This window comes from Asparagus officinalis, chromosome 9 (genome assembly GCF_001876935.1).
Source record: "Asparagus officinalis chromosome 9, Aspof.V1, whole genome shotgun sequence".
NCBI lineage: Eukaryota > Viridiplantae > Streptophyta > Magnoliopsida > Asparagales > Asparagaceae > Asparagus > Asparagus officinalis.
In genome coordinates this window covers 2,342,685-2,366,506 of record NC_033802.1, presented here as the reverse complement: position 1 = coordinate 2,366,506, position 23,822 = coordinate 2,342,685, and the positions used below count along the sequence as shown (strand labels likewise).

At 37.7% G+C, this 23,822-nt stretch overlaps 4 protein-coding genes and 1 pseudogene across 4 annotated transcripts; all 5 read left to right on the top strand.

Moving 5' to 3' along the window:
- On the top strand, positions 3,144-4,574 carry LOC109824157 (citrate-binding protein-like). Its single transcript, XM_020390686.1, has 2 exons — positions 3,144-3,425; positions 3,908-4,574. Exons 1-2 carry the CDS (start codon positions 3,144-3,146, stop codon positions 4,298-4,300), a joined length of 675 nt encoding a protein of 224 aa, XP_020246275.1. The 3' UTR covers positions 4,301-4,574.
- LOC109824155 (citrate-binding protein-like) lies at positions 5,765-6,923 on the top strand. The gene is made up of 2 exons (XM_020390684.1): positions 5,765-6,040; positions 6,567-6,923. The coding sequence occupies exons 1-2, from the start codon at positions 5,765-5,767 to the stop codon at positions 6,921-6,923; spliced, it is 633 nt and encodes a 210-aa protein (XP_020246273.1).
- On the top strand, positions 8,000-9,168 carry LOC109824154 (citrate-binding protein-like). Its single transcript, XM_020390683.1, has 2 exons — positions 8,000-8,663; positions 8,782-9,168. Exons 1-2 carry the CDS (start codon positions 8,085-8,087, stop codon positions 9,166-9,168), a joined length of 966 nt encoding a protein of 321 aa, XP_020246272.1. The 5' UTR covers positions 8,000-8,084.
- On the top strand, positions 11,243-12,022 carry LOC109824153 (citrate-binding protein-like). The gene is made up of 2 exons (XM_020390682.1): positions 11,243-11,512; positions 11,636-12,022. Exons 1-2 carry the CDS (start codon positions 11,243-11,245, stop codon positions 12,020-12,022), a joined length of 657 nt encoding a protein of 218 aa, XP_020246271.1.
- LOC109824152 lies at positions 15,473-23,582 on the top strand (annotated as a pseudogene).

Genomic DNA, 23,822 nt, shown 5'->3' with positions numbered 1-23,822 from the left:
AAATAAATAATGTGATTAAATGGATTGAGATTGGAAATATTCATAAACTATTTATGCAAATCTTGTTTAAATCCATCTGTCACATTAACTATTTTAATTAATTTCCTACCGAATGTCATGAATTTTGGCGAAACGGTGCGTTGTTTAAATTAAATCGTTGATTCTGATAGACCTCTTCCCCCGTTTCGCATCAGATGCACTATAAAAAAGGTTGGCTACCTTTCATTGCTAGCATTTGGGTCTTCACCATCATCATTTTTATCCTGTCGTGATACGATATATGTCACTGTCCAATCCTATAGGTCATTGAGCAGAGGGGAGCCGGAAAAATTTTCTTCCTCTAGAAAAACAGAAGGCTGAAAACAAAATAATGCAGAGAGTTCAGAGACTGTTAGACTAGAAACTCTTGAAACAATTGAAGCTTCCAAAGTCAACCATCAATATATATTATTGGATACCTTATGAAAAGACGTACTTCGTCATACGAGCCCACCAAAACCTATCCAAAGAATGGACCCAACCATAGAATTTGTGGCGCGGTGCAGGCATCTCCCGTCCTAAGTTAGAGAGGCGATTCCTCAAAGTAGAAGCAGTGGCGAGGAACTCGTTACGAGGCGGAGTATCTAGCCCCAGTACCAACCATCAATATATATTATTGGATACCTTATGAATCTTCAAACTTAAATCCAGTAAACCTCTTAGAAATCTGCATCAAAATGGCCAGCTCCGATGGTTCCCTTTCGGATTTGTAGTTTCTGCCTTGTTAAGGATACTTACCTCTTCTGCATTGGTGAACAATGGCTTTGAAGCTGTGAGATTAACATCAGAGAATTTCAGGAAGCAGTGGCCGTATAATTTACGTCTTAACGATCAGTACAGTTACATCAGTGGAGTACACAGGCTCTGGTTGTATTCTACAGATAGCCCACATTCTCGTGCAAGTGAAACAAATCTCGGGCTGAAATCCACATCAAAGTAATGCTAAAATATCTCTTTACATATCTTTTGTCCAAGACACCATCTATTCTGAAAATGCAAAAAAAATACAATTAGGCGAGCACCAGAATGTTGATTCCAACTCGGAAAGAACTCAAACTTTTGTTCACACAGTAGCCCACAGTCTTTTTCCCCCTGGAAAATAATTCACTTAAACCATTATCAAATGCTACAATTCAGGGTTATTATCATATTTGACCTTAGATTCAAACTACAATAAGATATATAATTTAAAATGGTTAATTGCACACAGGCCCCTATAGTATCGTTGTGTTGAACTTACTTTCCCCGTAGTCTCATTGTTGCAAGTAAACGCCTTGGGTTTCATTGTTTGACTCTTTTACCCTTTTCACCCAAGAGCAATATCTGCCAAATTTTCACTTATGGTAAAAGAGTTAAATTTGACTCTTTTACCCTTTTCACCCAAGAGCAATATCTGCCAAATTTTCACTTATGGTAAAAGAGTTAAATTAGCCCAGGGGTCTATCTGCAACAAAAAAATTGCAAGTGTAGTAAGCTCAAAACAACAATACTACATCTGATCTATGTGCAGTTAACCCCTTTCAGAAATATATCAAAATCAGACTTGTTAATGACATGCCATTACCGTTTGAACTATGGAAACTGTTCCTCCTCTTTGGCTCACAATATTTATTATTATTGCTGGGTTATGATTATTCTTCAGATGTATGGCAATTTGAAGGTGATGCTTATGTTCCTAATGAGACAACGGGAGTGTGCATCATGCAAATTTGCAGTACTAGGTTACATGCAACAACACTGATGTTGAGGGTGGACAATGGCACACTTCATTACTATATTGAAGACAATATCTATGATAGATGGTTCAGAGTGAATGTGATCCATGACACAGGTGCAAAGAATATCAAGATTTAATTAACGGTGTTCTCAAGTTGATGGTTGGTGATACCGTGATGGAAGAGGAAGCTTTCATTACTTCAAGCTTGGTGTTTATGCACAGCACGATAGCTCCAAGTATATGGAATCAAGTTGGAAGGGAATTAAGGTCCTGAAATTATCCCATTGAAATGAAAATCATGCAAATGTTCGGTTGACGTAATTGTAAGTTTGTAACTAAAACGTAACCAACTCCTGCAGATATAGAACATATAAATTGAGAAACTATGTATACAATTGTACTCCTATATATATGTGTAGAGAACTGAGTTCTCTCAGAAGGGGCGCATGATCTCGGGATAGTAAGATTGTTCACTAGTTCTTTTAGTCATACAGTGTGGAGTCTAATAAGCTTGTTCTGATGTCTAGTATATCCTTTGGGTATTGAATACAGTACACACAAATATTTTTGTTGGATAAAGTGCATCAACCAAAACTTGTGATTTTGTCATCTGAACCCAAAAAAAAAGTCAAAACAGTTTCCCTTATCTTAAACACATGGAAAGAGGCATCTTGGGAGGATATCTATGGAATATGGATAAACCATAGAGGATAACTAAGTGGATTTATAATAAAATAGGAAAAGGTTTTCCTATTAATACATGCAGAGGTTTGAAGTTTTAAACTTACTGCATAAAGAAATGTATAAAAGATTTTTAATTTCCAAAGTGACTGTCATTAATGGGACGAATTTTCAAAACCAACCTATTTCCAGATTTAATCTCAAAAAAAGACCCGTTTTGAACTTATTTTTAAAAACCGACCTGGTTTCAGCTCTGGCGCTGAAACCAGGTCGGTTTTTGAAAAAAAAAACTTTCTGAAACTTCACGGGAGTTGAACTCCCGTGAAGTTTAGTAAATCGGCTAAACTTCACGGGAGTTCAACTCCTGTGAAGTTTTGTAGTTCAAAAAAAATTTTTGAACTATGAAACTTCACGGGAGTTGAACTCCCGTGAAGTTTAGCAGTTTTACTAAACTTCACGGGAGTTCAACTCCCGTGAAGTTTCGAAAGCTTTTTCACAAAAACCGACAAGGCTGAAACCAGGTCGGTTTTTGCAAATAAGTTCAAAAGAGGTCGTTTTTTGGAATTAAATGTTCAAATAGGGTGGTTTTGAAAATTTGTCCGTCACTAATGAGCTGCACCTAACTGAATTATGTCACTATATAAACCCCAAGACAATTAGCTCTTTCACGAAGCAAATTATCTGTCACTATAAAATTTTCTCAACTATGGGCCCCTTTGCTTGGTTTCTCTTAGCATTCCTATTTCCATTAACTCTAGTGAAGGATGTCAATCTCTTATGCCATGGTGATCTCACTGATGGTTTTATACCTGTGCCATTAAATGAATCAAATTATCACAAGCTATGGCCATATAATCTACCTCTCTCTGACTGTTATAGCTTCACAGATGGAGTACGCAAGCTTTGGGTATACTCAACGGACAAATCACATTCTCACTCCAGCACAACCAAACCTCGGACTGAAATCAGCATTAGCTTGATTGATGATGTGAGTATCTACCTAGAAAATGCACAATTCTTTCTACTAGTTTGTCATAGAACCATAACAGCCACCAAAAAGACATTATAAAATTGACACTACTTCAAGTCGCTTTACATAGCCCACAAGCATCATTCGGATTTTAGTTTTGCCTAAACATTTTGAGCTCATCATATAGACAACCAGTATTGATAAGTTTTCTAGGAGCTAAACCTTATTGGTTCCTCTTAGGCTCTTACTTGTTACCACTTTTTCTAGGTCTTCTCCTTCTGGTTCTCTATCATTTCACATAGGTCTTATAAGCCTATACTTTAACCAGTTTTCTTTGTTTGAATGATGCTACACCAAGTTCGGCCAAGTTGGAGTATGGTTCCAGAGCCATATCATACTTCACACATGCTTGTTCTGATAGCTGTTGGTAGTTTTTAAGAAAGTCGAAAAGATTTTTCATATAATTTGGGCCATAACTCTATGATCAATGTCATATTCAGGGATATACTTATGCTTCAGGCATGTGGCAGTTCGAAAGGCAGGCTTATGTTCCAAACGGGACATCAGGTGTCTGCATCATGCAAATCTTTTGTTCCCCTAATGCTGATGGAGGGGCCACGACTCTAATGCTGAGGGTCTATGATGGGGCATTGAAATACTACCAGCAGCAAACTGTAGAGGACAATATTTATGATCAATGGTTCAAAGTGAATGTGATTCACGACACAGCTGCAAAAGTGGTAAAGGTTTTCATCAACAGTGCACTGAAATTGACCGTTAATAACCGAGGAGGGAGCATCCATTCCTTCAAGTTTGGTGTTTATACACAGAATAACAGCTCCTGCTACATGGAATCCTGCTGGAAGGGAATAAAGGTCTTGAAGTTTGTCTAATTGAATAAGACCATAGTATGTGCCATAAGTAACCATGAGGATATCTAGATGTCTTAGATTGTGCATCTAACCCCTCAGGAATGTGGGTGCTCTTTGCATTTAGCAAACGGATCGTAGGAAATAAACTTCAGTTTATGCATTAATATCTGTCTATGAACCACGTAAGTGCATGTGTGGTTCAACAAGCCCACAAACGATCAGACCCCCAAGTTTTAAGACCAATAAGACAGAAGGATCTGTATCCGAGTCTAAGATTTAATAGGTCTCCAAGCTAAAGAAGATATGAAAGTAATATATATTCACCAGTTTTTCCTTTTTTTCGTGAATATTATAAGAGTAAATAATTTGAGCATCAGACTGAATTTCCATGAGAAGTGTTCTATATACCTATTAATTTTGACACAGAAGCCATGGTCATTGAGCAAATATGTATAGACATAACCCCTCCTGCCCCACGAAAAAAAATCACTCTAAATGTTCATTATGGAAAATGAAGGTCCCTCTCTCTCCACAGAAAAGGTTACTAACGTAAATGAAATGATGATGTTGGTGAATAACAATGTAAATTCTGCAGGTTTCTAGCAAAGAAAGCACTGGCTGCATGACTTTGAGTCCATGGAATTCTTGTGAATAACAATAATTCAGAGTCCAGATTACGAGGGATATGGAAAATCTTACGAATACAATATTCATTGGAATGCTTCCAATTGGTTTACTCCCATAGTGACAATACTCCCTTTATCGTTTAGTACCCTTACTCCTTTTAATTCAGATTTCAATATCCATGATTACAAGGAATACTTTGACCTAGTAACTAGCTTAAGACATGCAGACAACTGAAGCCTGCAGATAATAATTTGAAAAGGATACAAAAGAACAAATGATGTAAGGTGAAAATTCAACATTGGATTATCTAGCATTATCCAGTTTGACACTTAGCAGGCAACAACTCTAGGATTCGCATTATTCTAATTTTATGTCTCCCAATTAGCTGCTCCCAAATTAAACACTTGATGACCTCGCTCTTAATTAGCATTGAACTAGTCACTGGCCTCAGTTGCTTATCTCTTCAGTAGAATATATCTTCCCTAGATTAACACAAAGCATATTGTTTATGATTCTACTCAAAATGGCTTAGCAATAACCAAAACTAGCCAAAAGACAAGAGTCTAGACGTGAAAGCCGCAACAGATGGCATATACCATGAAAAGAATAAATCCATGCATGCTCCAATAATTACATTTTTAAGCCATGCATGCTGACTTAAGTTATTACCTAATATCATGGCATATACCATGATGGCAACCATCTAGGATTGGGAATACACCTACTAAAAGATACAATAAAGCTGGTGAGCACTAAGTCCAGATCTCTATAAGTAGAGTGAGGAAGGACAAGGCATTTAGACCTAGCAACAGATCTAATTCACAAGAAATAAAATCCCCCCAACTCTCATAAAGTAAAATGGAAGCCTGCACTTTGCTCTTCTTGTTTGTGTGCTTAACCCTCCTCCAGCTCCATATGCATGAAGCTCTGTCTATGCTAGGAAAAGATCCTACTCATGGGTTCACCTCTCTTCCTCTCAACAGTTCTAACTTTGACATCCAAAGACCCTATGATTTGGCAGTCAGTGAGAGATACAGCTTTATCAATGGAATCCATAAACTATGGGTTCTGTCTGCTGACAAGCCACTCTCAATTACAAGCCACACTTTACCACGAACGGAGATTCGGATTAAAGTAGGTGTTATCTTCATTTCAAATTGATCATAAAGGTGTTCATGATTCACATCACACACGAATCAAAATAAGTGATCAACACTGCCACCGCATGCTAACTAGCATCTTTCCAACCAAAATACCAGTTAAAATTATACAGTTTCCAGTGCAATCTCACATCTAGCTAAGTCTATTTGTGCTCTTTGGTCTTGGCTGGCTTGGATTTGAAAGTGAGATCCAATATACGAACCATCAACTATCAGATATTATGTTATCATTCATGTTTGGATAGGTTGGATTTAATACTCAATTATAGTAGGATTGCTCTTTTTACATGACTTTAAAAGTTACCTAATTAAGATATGAATCTTGTGTGAGGGTATTAAATAAAACCTGACTATACGGATTAGACTATGATATATCCAATGCGTGTTTGCTACTATTCAAGAGGGAAGACTTGGAGCCTAGTATATGCCTTAATTATTTCTGATTACATTAACTTTTGTCTGGCCTTCATAACTAAGGTTATTCTTCAGGTGTATGGCAGTTTGAAGGGCATGCTTACGTCCCAAGTGGGACATCAGGAGTGTGTATCATGCAAGTCTTTGGTTCGAGTAAGAGGGCGACAACTCTGATGCTAAGGGTCTACAATGGTGCACTTATGTATTATAGGTCATTGCTCATAGCTGATGATATCTACGGGAGATGGTTCAGAGTGAATGTGATCCATGATACAGGTGCTGGATTGGTCAGAGTTTACATTGATGGAGATCTCAGGCTAGTTGCTAATGATACAGGGGGGCCTTCTCATTACTTCAAATGTGGTGTTTACACGCAAAATAATTGTTCCTATTTCATGGAATCCCGCTGGAAGGGAATCAAGGTCTTGAAGTTATCTGATTGATACAAGGCGTGATAGCATGGCTTCAAAGTATTTAATAAAATTTTGTTTACAAGACTGCCTTGTGTTCATCTGTGCAAACTGCCAATGGGTTCTTCGAACCAATTAAACAAGATACACACGTTTTTTATCTAATTTTGGACTGAGAAAGTCCAAGGAATTAGATTCCACAATATTAACCAACTTATTTCTAATTCAACAATACATGAAATTGCATATGATTGAAATGAGACAATTAGAGTACAAAAGACTAAATGTCAAAATTCCCTTCCAATTCAAACTATGAGAAAAGAACAAAATTAAAAGCAGCATGACTTGTTCTTAGTTGGTGCCCCAGTTCCTTCCATTAAGACTTTTATTTCTCTGCTCTTGGTTAGCCTCTGAGACAGAAAATTAAAGTGAATCAAGAAATTAAATTTCTCTGTTTCTCTATTTATGTATGAATATGGATATGTGTGTGTGTATCGTGTGTGAAGGTGTGCACAGTAAAAATTGGAGTAGGGTAGTAATAAAGAATAGAGAAATAGTCTATAACACTGTGATCAGATCACCTTATATAGTATTATCAATTATGAAAAGAAAAATCACATATGCACTTGAAAAAGGGCGCAATTATTGCTATATACATCTGATTATCACATATGCACTTGCACACAGGATCATTAGGTGTCGAAGTCCTGCAAAATAATTTCCTTGAGAAATGACAGAAACAAAAGTAAAATAAAGATATAAAAACTGCCCGTTCAATCAACGGGTCTTTCCTTGAGAAATGACAGAAACAAAAGTAAAATAAAGATATAAAAACTGCCCGTTCAATCAACGGGTCTGCTCTAAATTGACTTTATTATAAGATAATCATGGGGTCAAAATCTGCAGAGGTAGTAAATACAAAACTTCCAAACTTCTTAGCTTTTCGGTCACTCCAAATTTATTTACATATTTAAAAAACGAAGTTTCGCATATTGTGTGCTTCTGACATAACCAGAGCACAACTATTCATTATCTTCAGTAAAAAAATTCTATCTGAATCTTAATAATTTATTTTGGATTTTTCTGCCTTATTCAGGGAAGTAGCCAGATTTTCCAACAGCACATATACTAAGCATACGATCTGATTCACAAGTTCAAATATATTGAATAAATGTCAAAATCATATCTATTGTGATGGAACAAAAAGGACAACTATCAAAGCATACATTACAAGGGAAGCAGACCATGTTTGTCAGAAATTATATGAGCAGGCATCAAGCAATATTTTATGATTCAAGAACCGTAACAAGCATAAGTGTGAAAGCAAAGCATCTTCTGCTATGCGGCAGCATGAACGTTTTTACTCTCCTGACTGCTAAGCCTTCCTGGAAACTAACCACTGACAAATACATGTCTATGGTTACATCACCTGCTTCTTCATTGTTCTCCTATAAATTCCCCTTACATCTTTCTAGTATCTGCACCATCTGGCCCTCACAAAAAATGACATCATCTACTTGGTTTCTTTTTGCACTCCTTGCTTCCCTCAACCTGCTGAAAGATACTCATCTCTTCTGCAGTGCTGATCCCACCGACGGCTTTACTGCAATGCCATTATCTGAAAGGAACTTTGATATGCAATGGCCATACAACCTAAATCTCAACGATCGATACAGCTATGTTGATGGAGTACGAAGGCTTTGGGTGTATTCAACTGACAAGCCTTTCAAACCAAGCACCACCACAAAACCACGGACTGAAATCCGCATCCGGGTAACAGTTGATAATCTCTTTGAAGAGAATAGTTTCAATTTACACCTTAGTTTCCACTAGAATCAGATTGATAAAGAATGTTCAATGAGTTGTATTTCTCATCCTTACTATGGTGCAGGGATATGACTACTCTTCAGGTGTATGGCAATTTGAAGGCTATGGCTTTGTGCCCAATGGCACCAGTGGCACAGCAATCATGCAGATTCATCGCACTACACATGCAGCTACTGTGCTAATGCTGATGGTCGTTGATGGTCAACTGAAGTTCTACCACAGCACCTTGGTGGAATCAAACATCTACGACAGGTGGATGAGATTAAATGTGATACACGACGTGGATGCCAATAAAATAACTGTGTTCATCGATGGTGTTAAAAAGCTACAGATTGAGGGAAATGGTCCAAATACCTTCTATTTCAAGTGCGGGGTTTATGCCCAGAGGGATGAAGCTCATTACATGGAATCAAGGTGGAGAGATATCAGAGTGCTTAAGAAGAATGGGTGAAGTTGCAAATGTAATAATTAAAACAATCATTATGTGATGGAAGATCAAACTCTTAACGAAGTAATGTATGTTAAAGCATCGCGCGTATCCTAGTTATTAATAAGAAAACTTGTGTGCTACACCAAACAGCCTACTTTCTTATCTTCCATGAGGCAAAAATACACTAAACTATATGAAAGAGGTTCAAAAGATTCTGGAGGAGTCTCAATGTATTGCCCTATCAGAATGACAAAAATTAAGGAAACAAGAGGCTGGAAAGGAAAATATAACACAGCTAGATTCATGGCATGAAGAATGGAAGGACCAGTGTTTCAAACCTAGATCAGAACCACCTATCTTGTCCATCAAAATCACCAATGAACTGCATATTTCTTGAAACCAAATAAAGGATGATTCATATGTAATCTGGATGAATTAACAGAGTGAACCACACAGAGGTCCCTATCCTTGTAAGAGAATTTATAGAGGAGCAATCAAAATGTGATTATAAACTTTGTGGTCAAAATCTGCACACCTGGTACCAAAATCTCGAACTTTGTAGCATGTAGATCACAGGGGCACATTTTATTTACTTCTCAAAATGATATTACGCATGGTATTTTATTATGAAATCTACAGAGCACATTTATTCATCATATTCAGTAGAATTTACTTCCTTCGCATGCTGTTTGCGTCAAGAACAAGTTCTATTGTAGAATTCATTATAACTGTTTATCGATTACAATGAATACAAAAGAGTGAGCTTCGTACTTTGTAAAACTACTCTTTATAACAAAAATCAAATTATAAGCTCCTTAGAAACAAACGCAGGATCGTTGTTTGGATCGCTGCTTGCGTGGGATCTTTGCCTGTGCCGGGGGTGCGTTAGCCCGTGGACCACCGATTCACAGATTCTGGTTGAATCGTGAAGGTTTTGGAGATTCTTCCTTCGTTTATCGAAGTAAGAATTTGAAGCGAATATCTTATCAATGTAAGATGTTCACTCTTCTAAAGATCAAGTCAGAGCTTAGATCTCTAGGAATCGCCAAAAGCTTCTTGAGGATGTTTGTGAAGAAGGAAGACTCTCTCTCTTGCTCTAATTCACCAAAAGCTCAAGTCTTTATGCCCCAATCTGCTCTCTCTCCTTTATTTCGTGTCTAGGGAGGTATTTATAGGGGTAGCAGTGCATAACAGTGGAAATGGAGGCGAGACAACCGACCAACCAAATGCCCTTTGGCCGCGTCAGTCAACACTGTCGCGGCTATTGGCGCGGCAGTGTGGATGCCGCGGCTAAAGGGACAGTTACACCCACGTCCCCTCGTGTTTGAAACTGTTCTCCCACGTCCTTTAACCACCTTTTTCGTGGTTTAACTGCTTGTCCACGTCAGCACACGTTCTATCTCTGATATGCCGCCACGTGGGCTTCAAATAATCATCGTACAACTGTCTTGTAACCACCGCAACAATCTCCTATAATAGCCGCGGCACTAGCCGTGCTTTAGCCGCCCCACCATGTACTGTCTTTGGTGTGTACATGTTGTCTCACTTCCTTTGAATGATTCCCTCTGATTAAGAGAATGGCGTTTATCGTCTTCTCTTTGCCTTGAGTGGTATTTGGATGTGTGTAAGCATTTTTTGACGCCTACACATGCAAAAAATTTATTTTGCTCTTTCTGCCTTCTACAGTAAAATAGACCAGATTTTGTACAAAGACATATATTTTGATTGAAGAGCAAGGATAGAGCAAATATATGTCAAAATATCATGGTGATTGAGCTAAAGAGAGAACAATGTTAACATATATTACAAACCATTCTTCTAAGAAAATATATAAGAAAAGCATCAAGTAATTGTTTTATAGTTCCTGAACGAGAACAAGGTAAAAAACAAAGCCGGTTCTTTCTGGTCAGCCAACTAATATTTTACTCAATTGATCTCTAAGTCAGTCTTATAAACTAACCTTCCGGACAAATAGGTCACTATCCTGGTATCACCTGCATAACTCATCTTCATAATCACCCTTTCTATAAGTATCCCTTCCACCTTTCTGATTTCTGCATCATCTGGTCTCTCACTTGCATAGTGTTTTCTCTAAATGGCACCATTTACTGGCCTTCTGTTTGCATTTCTTGCTTCCCTAAGCATGCTAAAAGATACTCATCTCTTCTGCAGTGCAGATCCCACGGATGGCTTCACAGACATGCCATTAACAGAATATAATTTTGAGATGCAATGGCCATACAATCTAAATCTGAGTGATAGATACAGTAACACCGATGGAGTGCGCAGGCTTTGGGTGTATTCAACTGACAAGCCATTCAACCCAACCACCACAACAAAACCACGAACTGAAATTCGCATACGTGTAATTTCTGATACTCTTTCAAGAAAGTAGTTTTAAATTTTAATTAATACGAAAGGTTTTACTAGAGTTAGATGGATAAAGAGGTATCAACAGTTCATAGGTCTCATCCTTATTTTGGTGCAGGGATATGACTATTCATCAGGTGTATGGCAGTTTGAAGGTTATGGATTTGTGCCCAACGGCACTAGCGGTACATCAATCGTGCAGATCCATCGCACTACATATCCAGCTACCGTGTTAATGCTGATGGTCGTTGATGGTCAATTGAAGTTCTATCACAGGACCTTAGTGGAACCAAATATCTATGACAGGTGGATGAGGGTAAATGTGATACATGATGTGGATTCCAATAAGATAACTGTGTTTGTTAATGATGTTCAAAAGCTAGAGATAGAGGGCAATGGTCCAAATGCTTTCTATTTCAAGTGCGGGGTATATGGCCAGACAGACGAAACGTATTACATGGAGTCTATGTGGAGGGATATCAGAGTACTCAAGAAAGATGGGTGAATTTATAATACATGTATTCATTTCAACCATCATGTATAATGTGATGGAACATCAAAAGCTTCATAAAGTGATGCAAAAATGTGTGTAATGTCTACCCTCTTTAATAGTGAGAAGCGCTTAAGAAAATCAAACTGCCTGCTTCCATTGGTCCATGTACTAGTGATCTTTCCAATTAGAAGAAAAGAAATTGTAAAGCGACTTATTTACAAATCATCTGGAGGAAATTGCCCAATCAAAATTATAAAAAGGAATAACCTGGAAAGATAAGAAGCTGGAAAGGGTATACAAAACAGCTTAAATCCAAGAGAGCAAGGTCAATGATATGGAGAATGGACCAGTGAGACAACAGGACAGGAGCCGCCTACATCACCAGCCAGCTCATTAATGAACCAATAATGTCTTGAAATCCACATAATAAATGGTTTACTGTTGAGTTGGAGTGGACTAACTTGGTGAAATAACAAGCTTACTAAAACCTGGTTCATAAAAGTAATATGAATTTCTTAAGTGCCAAAACTTGAATAGGGGACTTGGAACGTTGTCTAACAATTCCTATTAAATTAAAAATTGTCAAATAAGGGGCATTTATATAATATGTTTATGTATACGACAAGGACCCAATTGGTTCCTCTTACATATATCTCTGCTGTAACATCATCATGACATTAGGATGCCCCGCTCTTGATCCTAATTAAACTCCTAACCCCAGCGAAAATCACCAATGCAACTCTGCTCCTGTCCTCAACCAAGCGCCTTGTTCCTGTTGAACCAGATCTTACCACATGCCTTGGTCTATATAACTCCCCTCTTCAATGCATACAGGTCTGATCTTCATTAATCTCACTGCAAATTTCTCTCCATCAACTTCACCTCACAGCAAAGTTTGCTGCCCTTACATCCCGACTAAAACAGCCGCCTTCGAACCATCTTTCAACTTCAAACTTTGACTTTGACCATCATCTTTGACTTGACTTGGGTCATCTTCATGCCTTCACAGAATTTCATAGAACTATATTCTTCTTCTCTTTCTCCTCCTCCTCCTCCTCCTCCTTTTTCCATTTGAGAATACATAGAACTATCTTCTCAACCTCCACTTTCATCATCACAGAACCATCTTCAGATCTTCATCACATGGCATGCCTTCATCATCTCCATGATTCATCTTCAGTTCCACCGTCAGTTCCTCACCTTCTATCCTTTTGTTAATTCTTTGCTTTCCATTTAGTCTGTCATTTAGTCAACAGAAAAAGGCCCGTGACTCAGTCAACCATCAGTATGGTATATTTAGACGGTTTAGTGGGGATTTTGGAGGATTTTTATGGGTTTGGGGAAGAGTAATGGGGACAAATACAAAACCTATTGTGTTCTTGAGCTTATTTCAAGCAGAGCCACCGGTAGAAAATTGATGAGTGGAGATTAATCCAATAGATGGTGGCAAGAAGAAGATTCTAAACTCAGGGTCCTCTTCAATGGAAAGATGAGTGGGGATTAACCTGAATGTTCACAACATTGATCAGTGAAGATTTCAAGGATGGTATTAATGCTCAAGGTTTCATCTCCAAATGAAGTTTCATAAAACACAGGCATCGAGTCTAAGAAGGATATTTATCTATCTCAATGTTTGCAGGGGCTGCAATGCTAAGCCACAAGTCATTAGATACTCCTACTGACCAGAACAGAGATATGCTATAATATCAGGGAAATACATCGAGCGAACTCAGAAATCCATTTAGTACATGCAACTAGTTCATTGATAACATTTTGTAAAGACACAGTAAAATATTAACAACAAACAATTATAAACTGTTGTTGTCTATATTAGTCATCAGATAAGAGAATCAAGCATGGTAGAAAATAACTTTTCAAAAAAACATAAATAGACAATTACGAGAACTCTGTGTATTAGTTGTGATTTTTTTGCAAATTATCCTTACAAAAAACTAATCTCCAGAAATTAATAGAAGAATAAATGAGTTTAGAGAGAAATTCGGGTTTAATTCCAAAATTTCTCTACAATTAGGAGAATATCATACACAAACATGTAATTAAGCAAAAACTAACCTTACGAATACAATGTCCGATACGATTCCAGCCACATAGAACGCTGAACGAACTACAATGTAATTTCAAATTCTCTCAGTGCGGAAATCGTGAAAATGAATCAAATTATCATAAGCTATCATAAGCTACAGTAGCCAACAATCCCCAATAATGTATACCTACCCCATAAGAAAGTCTATATAAACCCCCCAAGTGTTTGTTTTAGAATCATCCCAGTAGCAGAGAGAGAAAGTGAGATATAGAGAGAGAGAGAGAGAGAAAGAGAGTATTTGTATTTGAGAGTATAGTGTGTTTGTACCACTAAAAAAATAATAACAATATATTTCTTAGTGTCCACCACTCCTCTCAACTCAACAAGTGATATCAGAGCTTGGTTTAGGGTGATTGTATCTGCTTATCGTATGCTCTGTGGTTGTCATCAAAGGTGAATCTTTCACATCAAAAAATAAGTTAGATTATCATTTACACTTTGTAGGCACTTGTTACTATTCACGATTACGACACTATTCATAAGTAAGGTTACTATTCACAAATACGGTTATTGTTCATACGTATGGTTACTGTTCACATAAAATAGTAGAAGTTGTAGCTCGTGATAAAAGCAAGGCGGTCAGGGACCTGCTCTTTCTACGATGATCTTATCAGCATTCTTGAAGGCCAAAATTCGTGTTTAGTCCGGAATTGTGAAGTTGGTTAGTCAGGAATCAGACTTGCATGGAGATATTGTAGTACCACATCACGATGACGGACACTCAAGAAACTCAATGGCAATAACTACAGCTATTGGAAAACCTGTATGAAGTCCTATTTACAAGAACAAGATCTATGGGAGGTCATCGAGGGTTCTGAAACTACAGCATCTCGGGAAGCTGGTAAAGCACTAAGAAAGTGGAACATCAAAGCTGGCAAGGCTATGTATGTGCTGAAGACGACAGTAGAAGAAGATCTCGTAGACTATATGCGAGATGCCAGAACTTCGAAGGAGGCATGGGATACGCTCGCAAGACTCTTCTAGAAAAAACGATGCTCGACTTTAAATCCTGAAGAATCAATTGATGACCTTGTAACAGAAGGATTTGACAATCAGTTAATACTTCAAGCAAGTAAAATCACTCTGTTCAGATATTACTCAACTAAATCCAAATTCTTAAGTATCTGATGCAAGGATGAGGAGAATAATCATTCACGGTTTGAGACCGAAATACCACGGGCTCGTTGCTGCTACTCACTGATGGCCGACTCAACCAACATTATTAGAGTTGGAGAGTTTGCTCGCTACACGGGAAACCTTAGCCAAACAAATGGCCGAAGTTTCAATAAAAAGCGAAGATGATGCACTCTTCGGCAACAAGGAGAGAGGCGAACTAAGAGGCGCAAGCAAAGAGGAGTATGGCTCAAGGAGGCAGTCAAGACGATCATACGCCGGCAGAACACAACAGCGTGAGGAGCAAAGTGATTGTCAAGCAAGGAAACCTGACAATAGCTGCTACAACTGTGGGAAGAAAGGACATTTTGCTAGAGACTATCGTTACAAGAGAAGACCTGCAGAGGGCAATGCTGCAACATCGCGCAGATGTTAAGATAATGAAGAAGAATGGAATGCCCAAGCATCCGTGGCCATCATTGAAGATGTACCAGTCGACGAAGACGAGGTTATTGGTATAGCACTAACCTCGATTGTAGAAGAATTTGAGTCCGCATTTGCAGCGGTTTCAGATCGAGAAGAAATCAGCTATAATAAAGATTAGATCGTTGATTCTGGCTATTCCAACCATATGACGAGAGATAAGGGGAAACTTGTCAATATGAAGGAGTATAAGGCGGTCAAGAAGTTGTGATAGCGAATAATTCAAGATTACCTATCACACACACTGGAAAGACTGCATTTACGCCGCGCTATAACCTGAATTGGATACAACTACAAGATGTATACCATGCACCGGGTATGAAAAAAAATCTTCTATCTGTTTCCTAATTAACAACTTCTGGAATGTAATAATCCATCTTTTTAGTTGCCAATCAATTAATTTGGAGACCCACATGATGAAGGGATTTGAAAAAAAAATCAAGTGTCTCAAAGGCCCATTAGTGTTAAGCCCGTGAGCATACAACTCCCCTCCTCCCCTTTGTTTTCATGCACGTGGGAGGTCTGAAAGAGTTAGTTTTGGAAACTAACTACACGTTTAACAAATATTGGTTTTCAGGATTTGGTTTAAAACCGATTTGTTTCTAAAAAATAATAATAAATAAAATCCTAGACAAATCTCTAGTCACCTAACCGCTTGATCTCTCTCAAATCTATATATATCTCCTTTCCCCCTTTTCTTCACGGTAGCTTCCAAAAGAAAAAAAAAAGAGAGAGAAAGAAAGGAAGGAGAAGGGAAGAAGCAGCTACAATTGAGAAAAAGGAATTATTTGCTTGGGTTTAGCTTTTGGAGTTTCTCTCGAATTTTGGCAAGCATATTTTCCTCTCTAAATTTTTTTGTCAACATTAGATTTGAAGAAAAATCTTTACTCTTTATGCAAGTGTTCAGTTCTTCCTTTGTTTGAAGTTCTTTGTGCGCATAACTAGACTCGTGATGATAACAATAGTGACTTAATTGTATATCTCAGTCTACAGACATTTATATGACATAATCACATAGGCTCCGTTTGGCAAATGGTTAGAGAAGCGGGATTAAGGAGAAAGATTAACATATTTAGCCCATTTGATAATCTAAAGGACTAAATTATTAACCCGGTATTTAAGTTTTATTTTAACCATTATGATCATTTTTAGTGTTTGGGAATAACAATGATTTTGTCTATTTTTTTATAATTACAGGGGTTAGCTCTTAATCCTTCTAAATAGGAGTATTAATAAACCCCTTATTTTGAGGGGTTAACTCATTTTAATCCCTCTAGAGGGGTTAGCTTAACATTTCTACATATTTTGCGTTTGGCAAATTATAGAGGGTTAACTCACTTTAATCCTTATATAAATTTTTTGTGTTTGGCGGGTTAAGAATGAGTTAAGTCTCCTTAACCCCTCACTTAACCCTTTGCCAAACGGCATCGTATATTTTGTAGAAATTAGTACATGTTATTAGAGTATATAATCAATAGAGGGGTTACATTTGTATTCAAGAAAGTAGATGTATAGTTTTTTTTAGATAATGATTTGATTAGCAGCATGAAATAATTTTAATAAATTTATTTTCAATCATGTCTAACACATTTTCATGACATATTACACATGTATTTTATAAGTTTCACATCTAAATTTAGTTTTTATTTCTAAACAATATACACACACGAAGAGTTGTTAAAGATAGAATATTATGGTTAGATTATCATCAAGCAGAGGTTTACTAAACATATAAGAGTTTAAGTAGTGTTTAGCTATAATTAATAGGAATAATGTATCAGTTAAGGCTGAGGAGCAGGAGCACATAACTCTAGCATAGTATATTCACAGAAGTTATGTAAGCATATTATGATTAGAATTATCACACTAGTAGTAGTATGCACGCAAAGGATAGTATGTTGGTTTCAAAACGTGTGTTAGTACATTGCATGGCATCAGATGCACATAGTACATAAGTTAATTAATAGGAGAGTTCAATCAATAGGAGAATTCATGTTTTACGGAATATTGTACCATCAAGTGCCTAAATAGAGAAGACTAGTCTGGTATTGATAATGGAGATCACCTAAAACGCCATGATTAGTGACGGTGTTTGACATGTATGACTTTATGGAAAATTGTTACATGATCACCTAGTTGTCATCCAATAGGAGAGACTGTGCTTGAAGACGACTCCTATGAAAAATATGATTTATAAACGTGCTTATATGTTTTGTATACATGATAAGGACCGATTTATATACATGATACTATTCTCCTCTAATTCAAATAACATGTAAAATAAGAATAATGTGTTTATATGTTTTGTGATAGATTTATTCATAATATCTACAAGCGGTATTTTCTTTTTATCACATTTAATTTAGATTTTATCTTTCCTTTATACCTGTCACATACACTTACACGCGCACAATTTCTTTATTTTACATGCTTGTAGGGAGTTTTTTGACTCCCCTGGGGTTTGCGCACCCCAGACTCAGGAATTGTTCTTTCTTCGCGGGATCAAGAGTATTTCGAGGGGCAGGCTCATCGGCAATGATCATCATTTATTCTATCAGTTCTCCACTTCATTTGTCTTAGGTAATATTTGATTGAGACGATGATGTATTTTTCCTTTCCTACTTTGGATAGTTGTGGACTTGTAGTAGAACTCAGTCTTTTCAGATACTACTTTAGCTATCTATTTCTTTTATTATCTTAGTTACATGCTATATGGTGTAGTTTTGATTTTATATTTATATACAGGATAATCCAGAAGCATGAATGTGACCGTATGATTGCATTGTCGGCCGAGTTACGTTCCAAAACTATCAACTTTGGAGCTGGGGCGTGACGTGGAAACTATATAGTATTTGGACCACAAGATGTAAAAGTCTATCAAAACTTGAAACCACCAAGAGAACCTGTCATGGAGGGATAGAAGTTAGAATATGTCTATGTGATGTCGACAGAACCAGCATACGTAGATAAAGCCAAAAAGAATGTGACAACTGATTTGTGACATGCTCGGCTTGGCTATGTGAGCTATCACAAGCTCAAGATCATGATGGAGAAGTCAATGTTGAAGGAGCTTCCACACTTGGAAATTCGAGGAGGGACCGTATGAGGAGGTTGTCAGTACGATAAGGCGCATCAATTATCGTATTAGGAATCACAATTCAAAGCCAATGAACTTTTGGAGCTTATACACTCAGATGTATTTGGAGAAGTAAAACAATAATCAATCAGTAGGATACGATACATGATCACCTTCATCGACGATTACTCGAGGCATGTCTGGGTTGATTTTCTAAAGAAAAAGTCTGAAGCACTCTCCAAATTCAAACAATTCCAAGAAGAAGTCGATGAGATCTCGGCAAGAAGATTCGTTGCCTACGCACAGACAACGGGAGAGAGTACACATCGAAGGAGTTTTACGATTACCTGAAACAGCACAAGATTCGGCGACAGCTAACGTGCCCAAATACTCCACAGCAAAATGGCGTAGCCGAAAAAAAAGAATCGTCACCTCGCCGAAATTTGCAGAAGCATGCTTCATGCCAAGAACGTGTCAGGACGTTTTTGGGCCGAGTGTATGAAGATTGCGGCGCACGTGATCAATCGGCTACAACAACCGAAGCTGGAGTTCATGTCACCCTTTTAGAAGTTGTGGAATACCAACCCAACCGTAAGCCATTTCAGAGTCTTCGGTTGTGTATGTTATGTCTTTGTGCCTAATCACTTATGTAGCAAGTTCAATAAAAAAGTTGTAAGATGTATATTTGTGGAGTATGACAATAAAGGAAAAAGATGGAGATGTTGTGATCCCACAACCGGACGGTGCTACACATCAAGAAATGTTGTGTTTGACTAAGCCTTGTCTTAGTGGACTCCATAAGAAGTTGTGCTACCAGACTCTAATGATTTAGAGGATCAGTTGCAGAAGAAGCTGGGGGAGCCAAGTCAAAAAGAAGAACTCAAAGAAGACAAAACTAAGTTCTTCAACATCCTCAAAAGAGAATAATTCATGGAAGACTGGTACGCTCGAGCCAGATAAAGAATATCGAAGAAGAACCAGTTGAACAACTTCGAAGATCAACCACGCTCAGGAAGCCAAAAGTATGCTAATGTTGCTGTGATAGAAGACGTGAAAGAGTCATTCACCTTCAAAGAAGCATACAGAACTGATGAATGGAGAACGGTGAGAGAGGAAATCTAAGCATTGAAAAAGAAGCTAGATTTCTTAGACTTGTGGATAGAGAAGTCGCTACTGAGGGGGGTGTTGATATTCAGTAGCTCACCTACCCCCTACCTAGCTATTGTGACTACAGTAACTAACAACCCCCAATAGTGCATATACCTACCCCATAAGAAAGCCTATGTAAACCCCCAAGTGTTTGTGTTAGAATCATCCAGTAACAGAGAGAAAAAGAGAAAGATATATAGAGAGAGAGGGAGGGAGAGGGAGAGAGAAAGAGAGTATTTGTATTTGAGATTATAATGTGTTTGTACCACTAAAGAAATAATAACAATATATTTTTTAGTGGTCACCACTCCTCTCAACTCAACATTGAAGAGGCTTCTAGGAACTAAATCTAGATTTACCGGTTCCTCCAACTTGTTACCACTTTTTCAAGGTCCTCTCCTTCGGGATCTCATGCAGGTCCTATAAGCATACACATTTTCTCTGTTTCAGTTATGTTAGATTAGCTTAGTTTTTCAGAAAGATGAAAACATTGGATTTACATATAATTAGGGCCAGAACTCTATGTTAGATTAGCTTAGTTTTTCAGAAAGATGAAAACATTGGATTTACATATAATTAGGGCCAGAACTCTATGATCAACTTCTTGTGCAGGGATGAAAGATGAAAACATTGGATTTACATATAATTAGGGCCAGAACTCTATGATCAACTTCTTGTGCAGGGATACACTTATTCTTCAGGTGTATGGTAGTTTCAAGGGAAGGCTTATCTTCCGAATGGAACATTGGGCATCTGCATAATGCAAATCTTTGGTTCCCCAGATGCTGATGGAGGGCCTCAACTCTAATGTTGAGGGTCTATCATGGGGCACTGAAATATTATTAACGGCAAACTGTTGAGGACAATATCTATATATGATCGATGGTTCCAAGTGAATGTGATTCATGACACCGCTGCAAAGGTGGTAAAGGTTTTCATAAACAGTGCACTGAACTTTACCGTTAATAACCGAGGAGGGAGCATTCATTCCTTCAAGATTGGTATTTACCATCTTTACACTCAGAATAACAGCTCCTGTTACATGGAATCCTACTGGACCAAGATAAGGGTTTTGAAGTTTGTCTACCTGAAAAAGAGCATAGTATGTTCCATGAATAATAATGGCAATAGCTAGGTGTCTTAGAGTGTACATCTAACCCCCTCAGGCACGTGGTCTGTGCAGTTAGCAAGGGATAATAGGAAATAAACTTCGGTTTGCATATTAATTGTCTCTCTGTGTAACTATATATGTAACTAAGTGCACATGTGGCTGAAATACGACCAGACCACCAAGATTCTTATGTTTAAGACCAATAATACAGAAGGGTCCATTTCCTAGAGTAAGATTTAATAGGTCTCCGAGCTAAAGAAGATTCAAAAATAATATATAGTCACCAGTGTTTCCTTTTTCCAACGAACCTTGTAAGAGTAAATAATTTGAGCATCAGGTTGAATTTTCTTCAGAAGTGTTCTATATAAATATAAACCATTAATTTTGACACAGAAACCACTCTCATTGAGCAAGTACGTTGAGACAAAACCCCTCCCCCCACCCCACCGCAACAATACTCTATATGCTATTACGGAAAATGAAGGTCTCTCTTGCCACCAAAATAAAAACTAGCACAAACGAAATGATAATGATGATGATGATTACTAGAATAACAATGCAAACTTTTACAGGTAAACGTTGGCTAAATGAGTTTATGAAATTCTTGTGAATAACAAAAAATTATACTCCAGATTATGAGGGATATGGAAATCTCAGGGATACAATATTTGGAAACAGACAATTGAGTTGCTCTCATAGTGACAATGCTCCCTTTATCATTTAGTCCCCTTGCTCTTTTTAATTGAGATTATAATATCCATGATTACAGGGAATACTTTGACCTAGTAGCTAGCTTAAGACATGAAGACGACTGAAGTCTGCTGACAATCGATTGAAAAGGACACAGTAGAACATGTAATGCAACACAAAAATTCAACATTGATTTGTCTGGTATTGTCTAGTTTGACACTTAGCAGGCAACAACTCTAGGTTTCCCAGTATCTGCTTTTTACAACTCGCATATTAACTGCCTCCCAAATTAACTACTGATGGCCTCCCTCTTAATTAGCATTGAGCTAATCATTGCCTTGGCTGCTTATCTCTTCAGTAGGTTATATCTTCACTACGTTAACACAAAGCATATTGTTTATCAATCTACTCAAAAAGGCTTAGCAAAACTAGACAATTGGCAGAGTCTAAACGCGAAAGCTGAGACAGAGAAAGATACAAGAATAAAATCCATGCATGCTGCCATAAATTTTCAAGCCATGCATGCTGACTCAAGTTATTACGTAATGTCATGGCATATGCCAAGATGACAGCCATCTAAGGTTGGCTTACACTTATTAAAATATATAATAAAGTTGGTAAGCACTAGGTCTAGATCTTTATAAGTAGAGTGACGATGGGCATGGCAATTAGACCTAGCAACAGATCTATTGCACAATAATAAAATTCTCCAGCTCTTCAGAAAGTAAAATGGGAGCTTGTTTATTGCTCTTCATCTCTGTCTGCTTAGTCCTCTTCCAGTTCCATATGCATGGAGCCCGGTCTATGCTAGGAAAAGATCCTACTCATGGGTTCATCTCTCTCCCTCTCAACTATTCTAACTTTGACATCCAAAGACCATATGATTTGGCAGTCAGTGACAGATACAGCTTCATTGATGGATTCATAAACTATGGGTCCTGTCTACAGACAAGCCACACTCAATTACAAGCCATACTTCTGCACAAACAGAGATTCAGATTAAAGTAGGGTTACCTTCATTCAAACTGATCATAAAGATGTGTATGAGTCACAACACACACGACTCAAAATAAGTAATGCTGTCACCGCATGCTAACTAGCATCTTCCAACATAAATATTACATCTAACTGAGTCCACAAGTGCTTCTTGGTCTTGGCTGGCTTAAACTTTGAAAGTGAGATCCAATATATGAACCATTGGGCAATGAGTGTAATCTCATTTATATTAGAATTACTCTTCGCTAGTTAGAGTTTGGCTCTCATCCAATTTATTTTATTCACCTTTAAATTTGCTACATGGCTGGCAAAGTTACCTAATCTAGATATTAAATTTGTGCGAGGGTATTAAATAAAACCTGACTATATGGATTAGACTATTATATATCACTATTCAGGAGGGAAGACTAGGAGACTAGTATATGCCTCAAGTATTTCTGATGATGTTAACATTTCTCTGTCCTTCATAATTAACAAGGTTATTTTTCTTCATGTAGGGATATGATTATTCTTCAGGTGAATGGCAGTTTGAAGGGCATGTGTCCCAAGTGGGACATCAGGAGCGTGTATCATGCAAGTCTTTGGTTCGAGTAAGAGGCCGACAACTCTGATGCTAAGGGTCTACAGTGGTACAATCATGTATTATCGGTCATTGCTCATAGCTGATGATATCTATGGGCGACAACTCTGCATTGGTCAGCGTTTTCATTGATGGAGATCTCAAGCTAGTTGCTAATGATACAGGGGGGGCTTCTCATTACTTTAAATGTGGTGTTTACATGCAAAATAATGCTTCCTACTTATGGAATCCCGTTGGAAGGGAATCAAGGTCTTGAAGTTATCTGATTGAAACAAGGCAGGATAGCCAGGCTCCAAAATATTAATAAGATTCTGTGTACAAAACCACGGTGTGTTCATCTGTGCAAACTGTCAATTGGTTCTGTTGGGGATTAAGGAGCACACAAACAATAACCACCCAAATAATAAGAAGGGCAAGCGCCAACACAACACGAAGAGTTTTACGTGGTTCGGCCAAACTTGACTACATCCACGGTCTCTCATCCACTATCTTCACAAACCAATATGATCA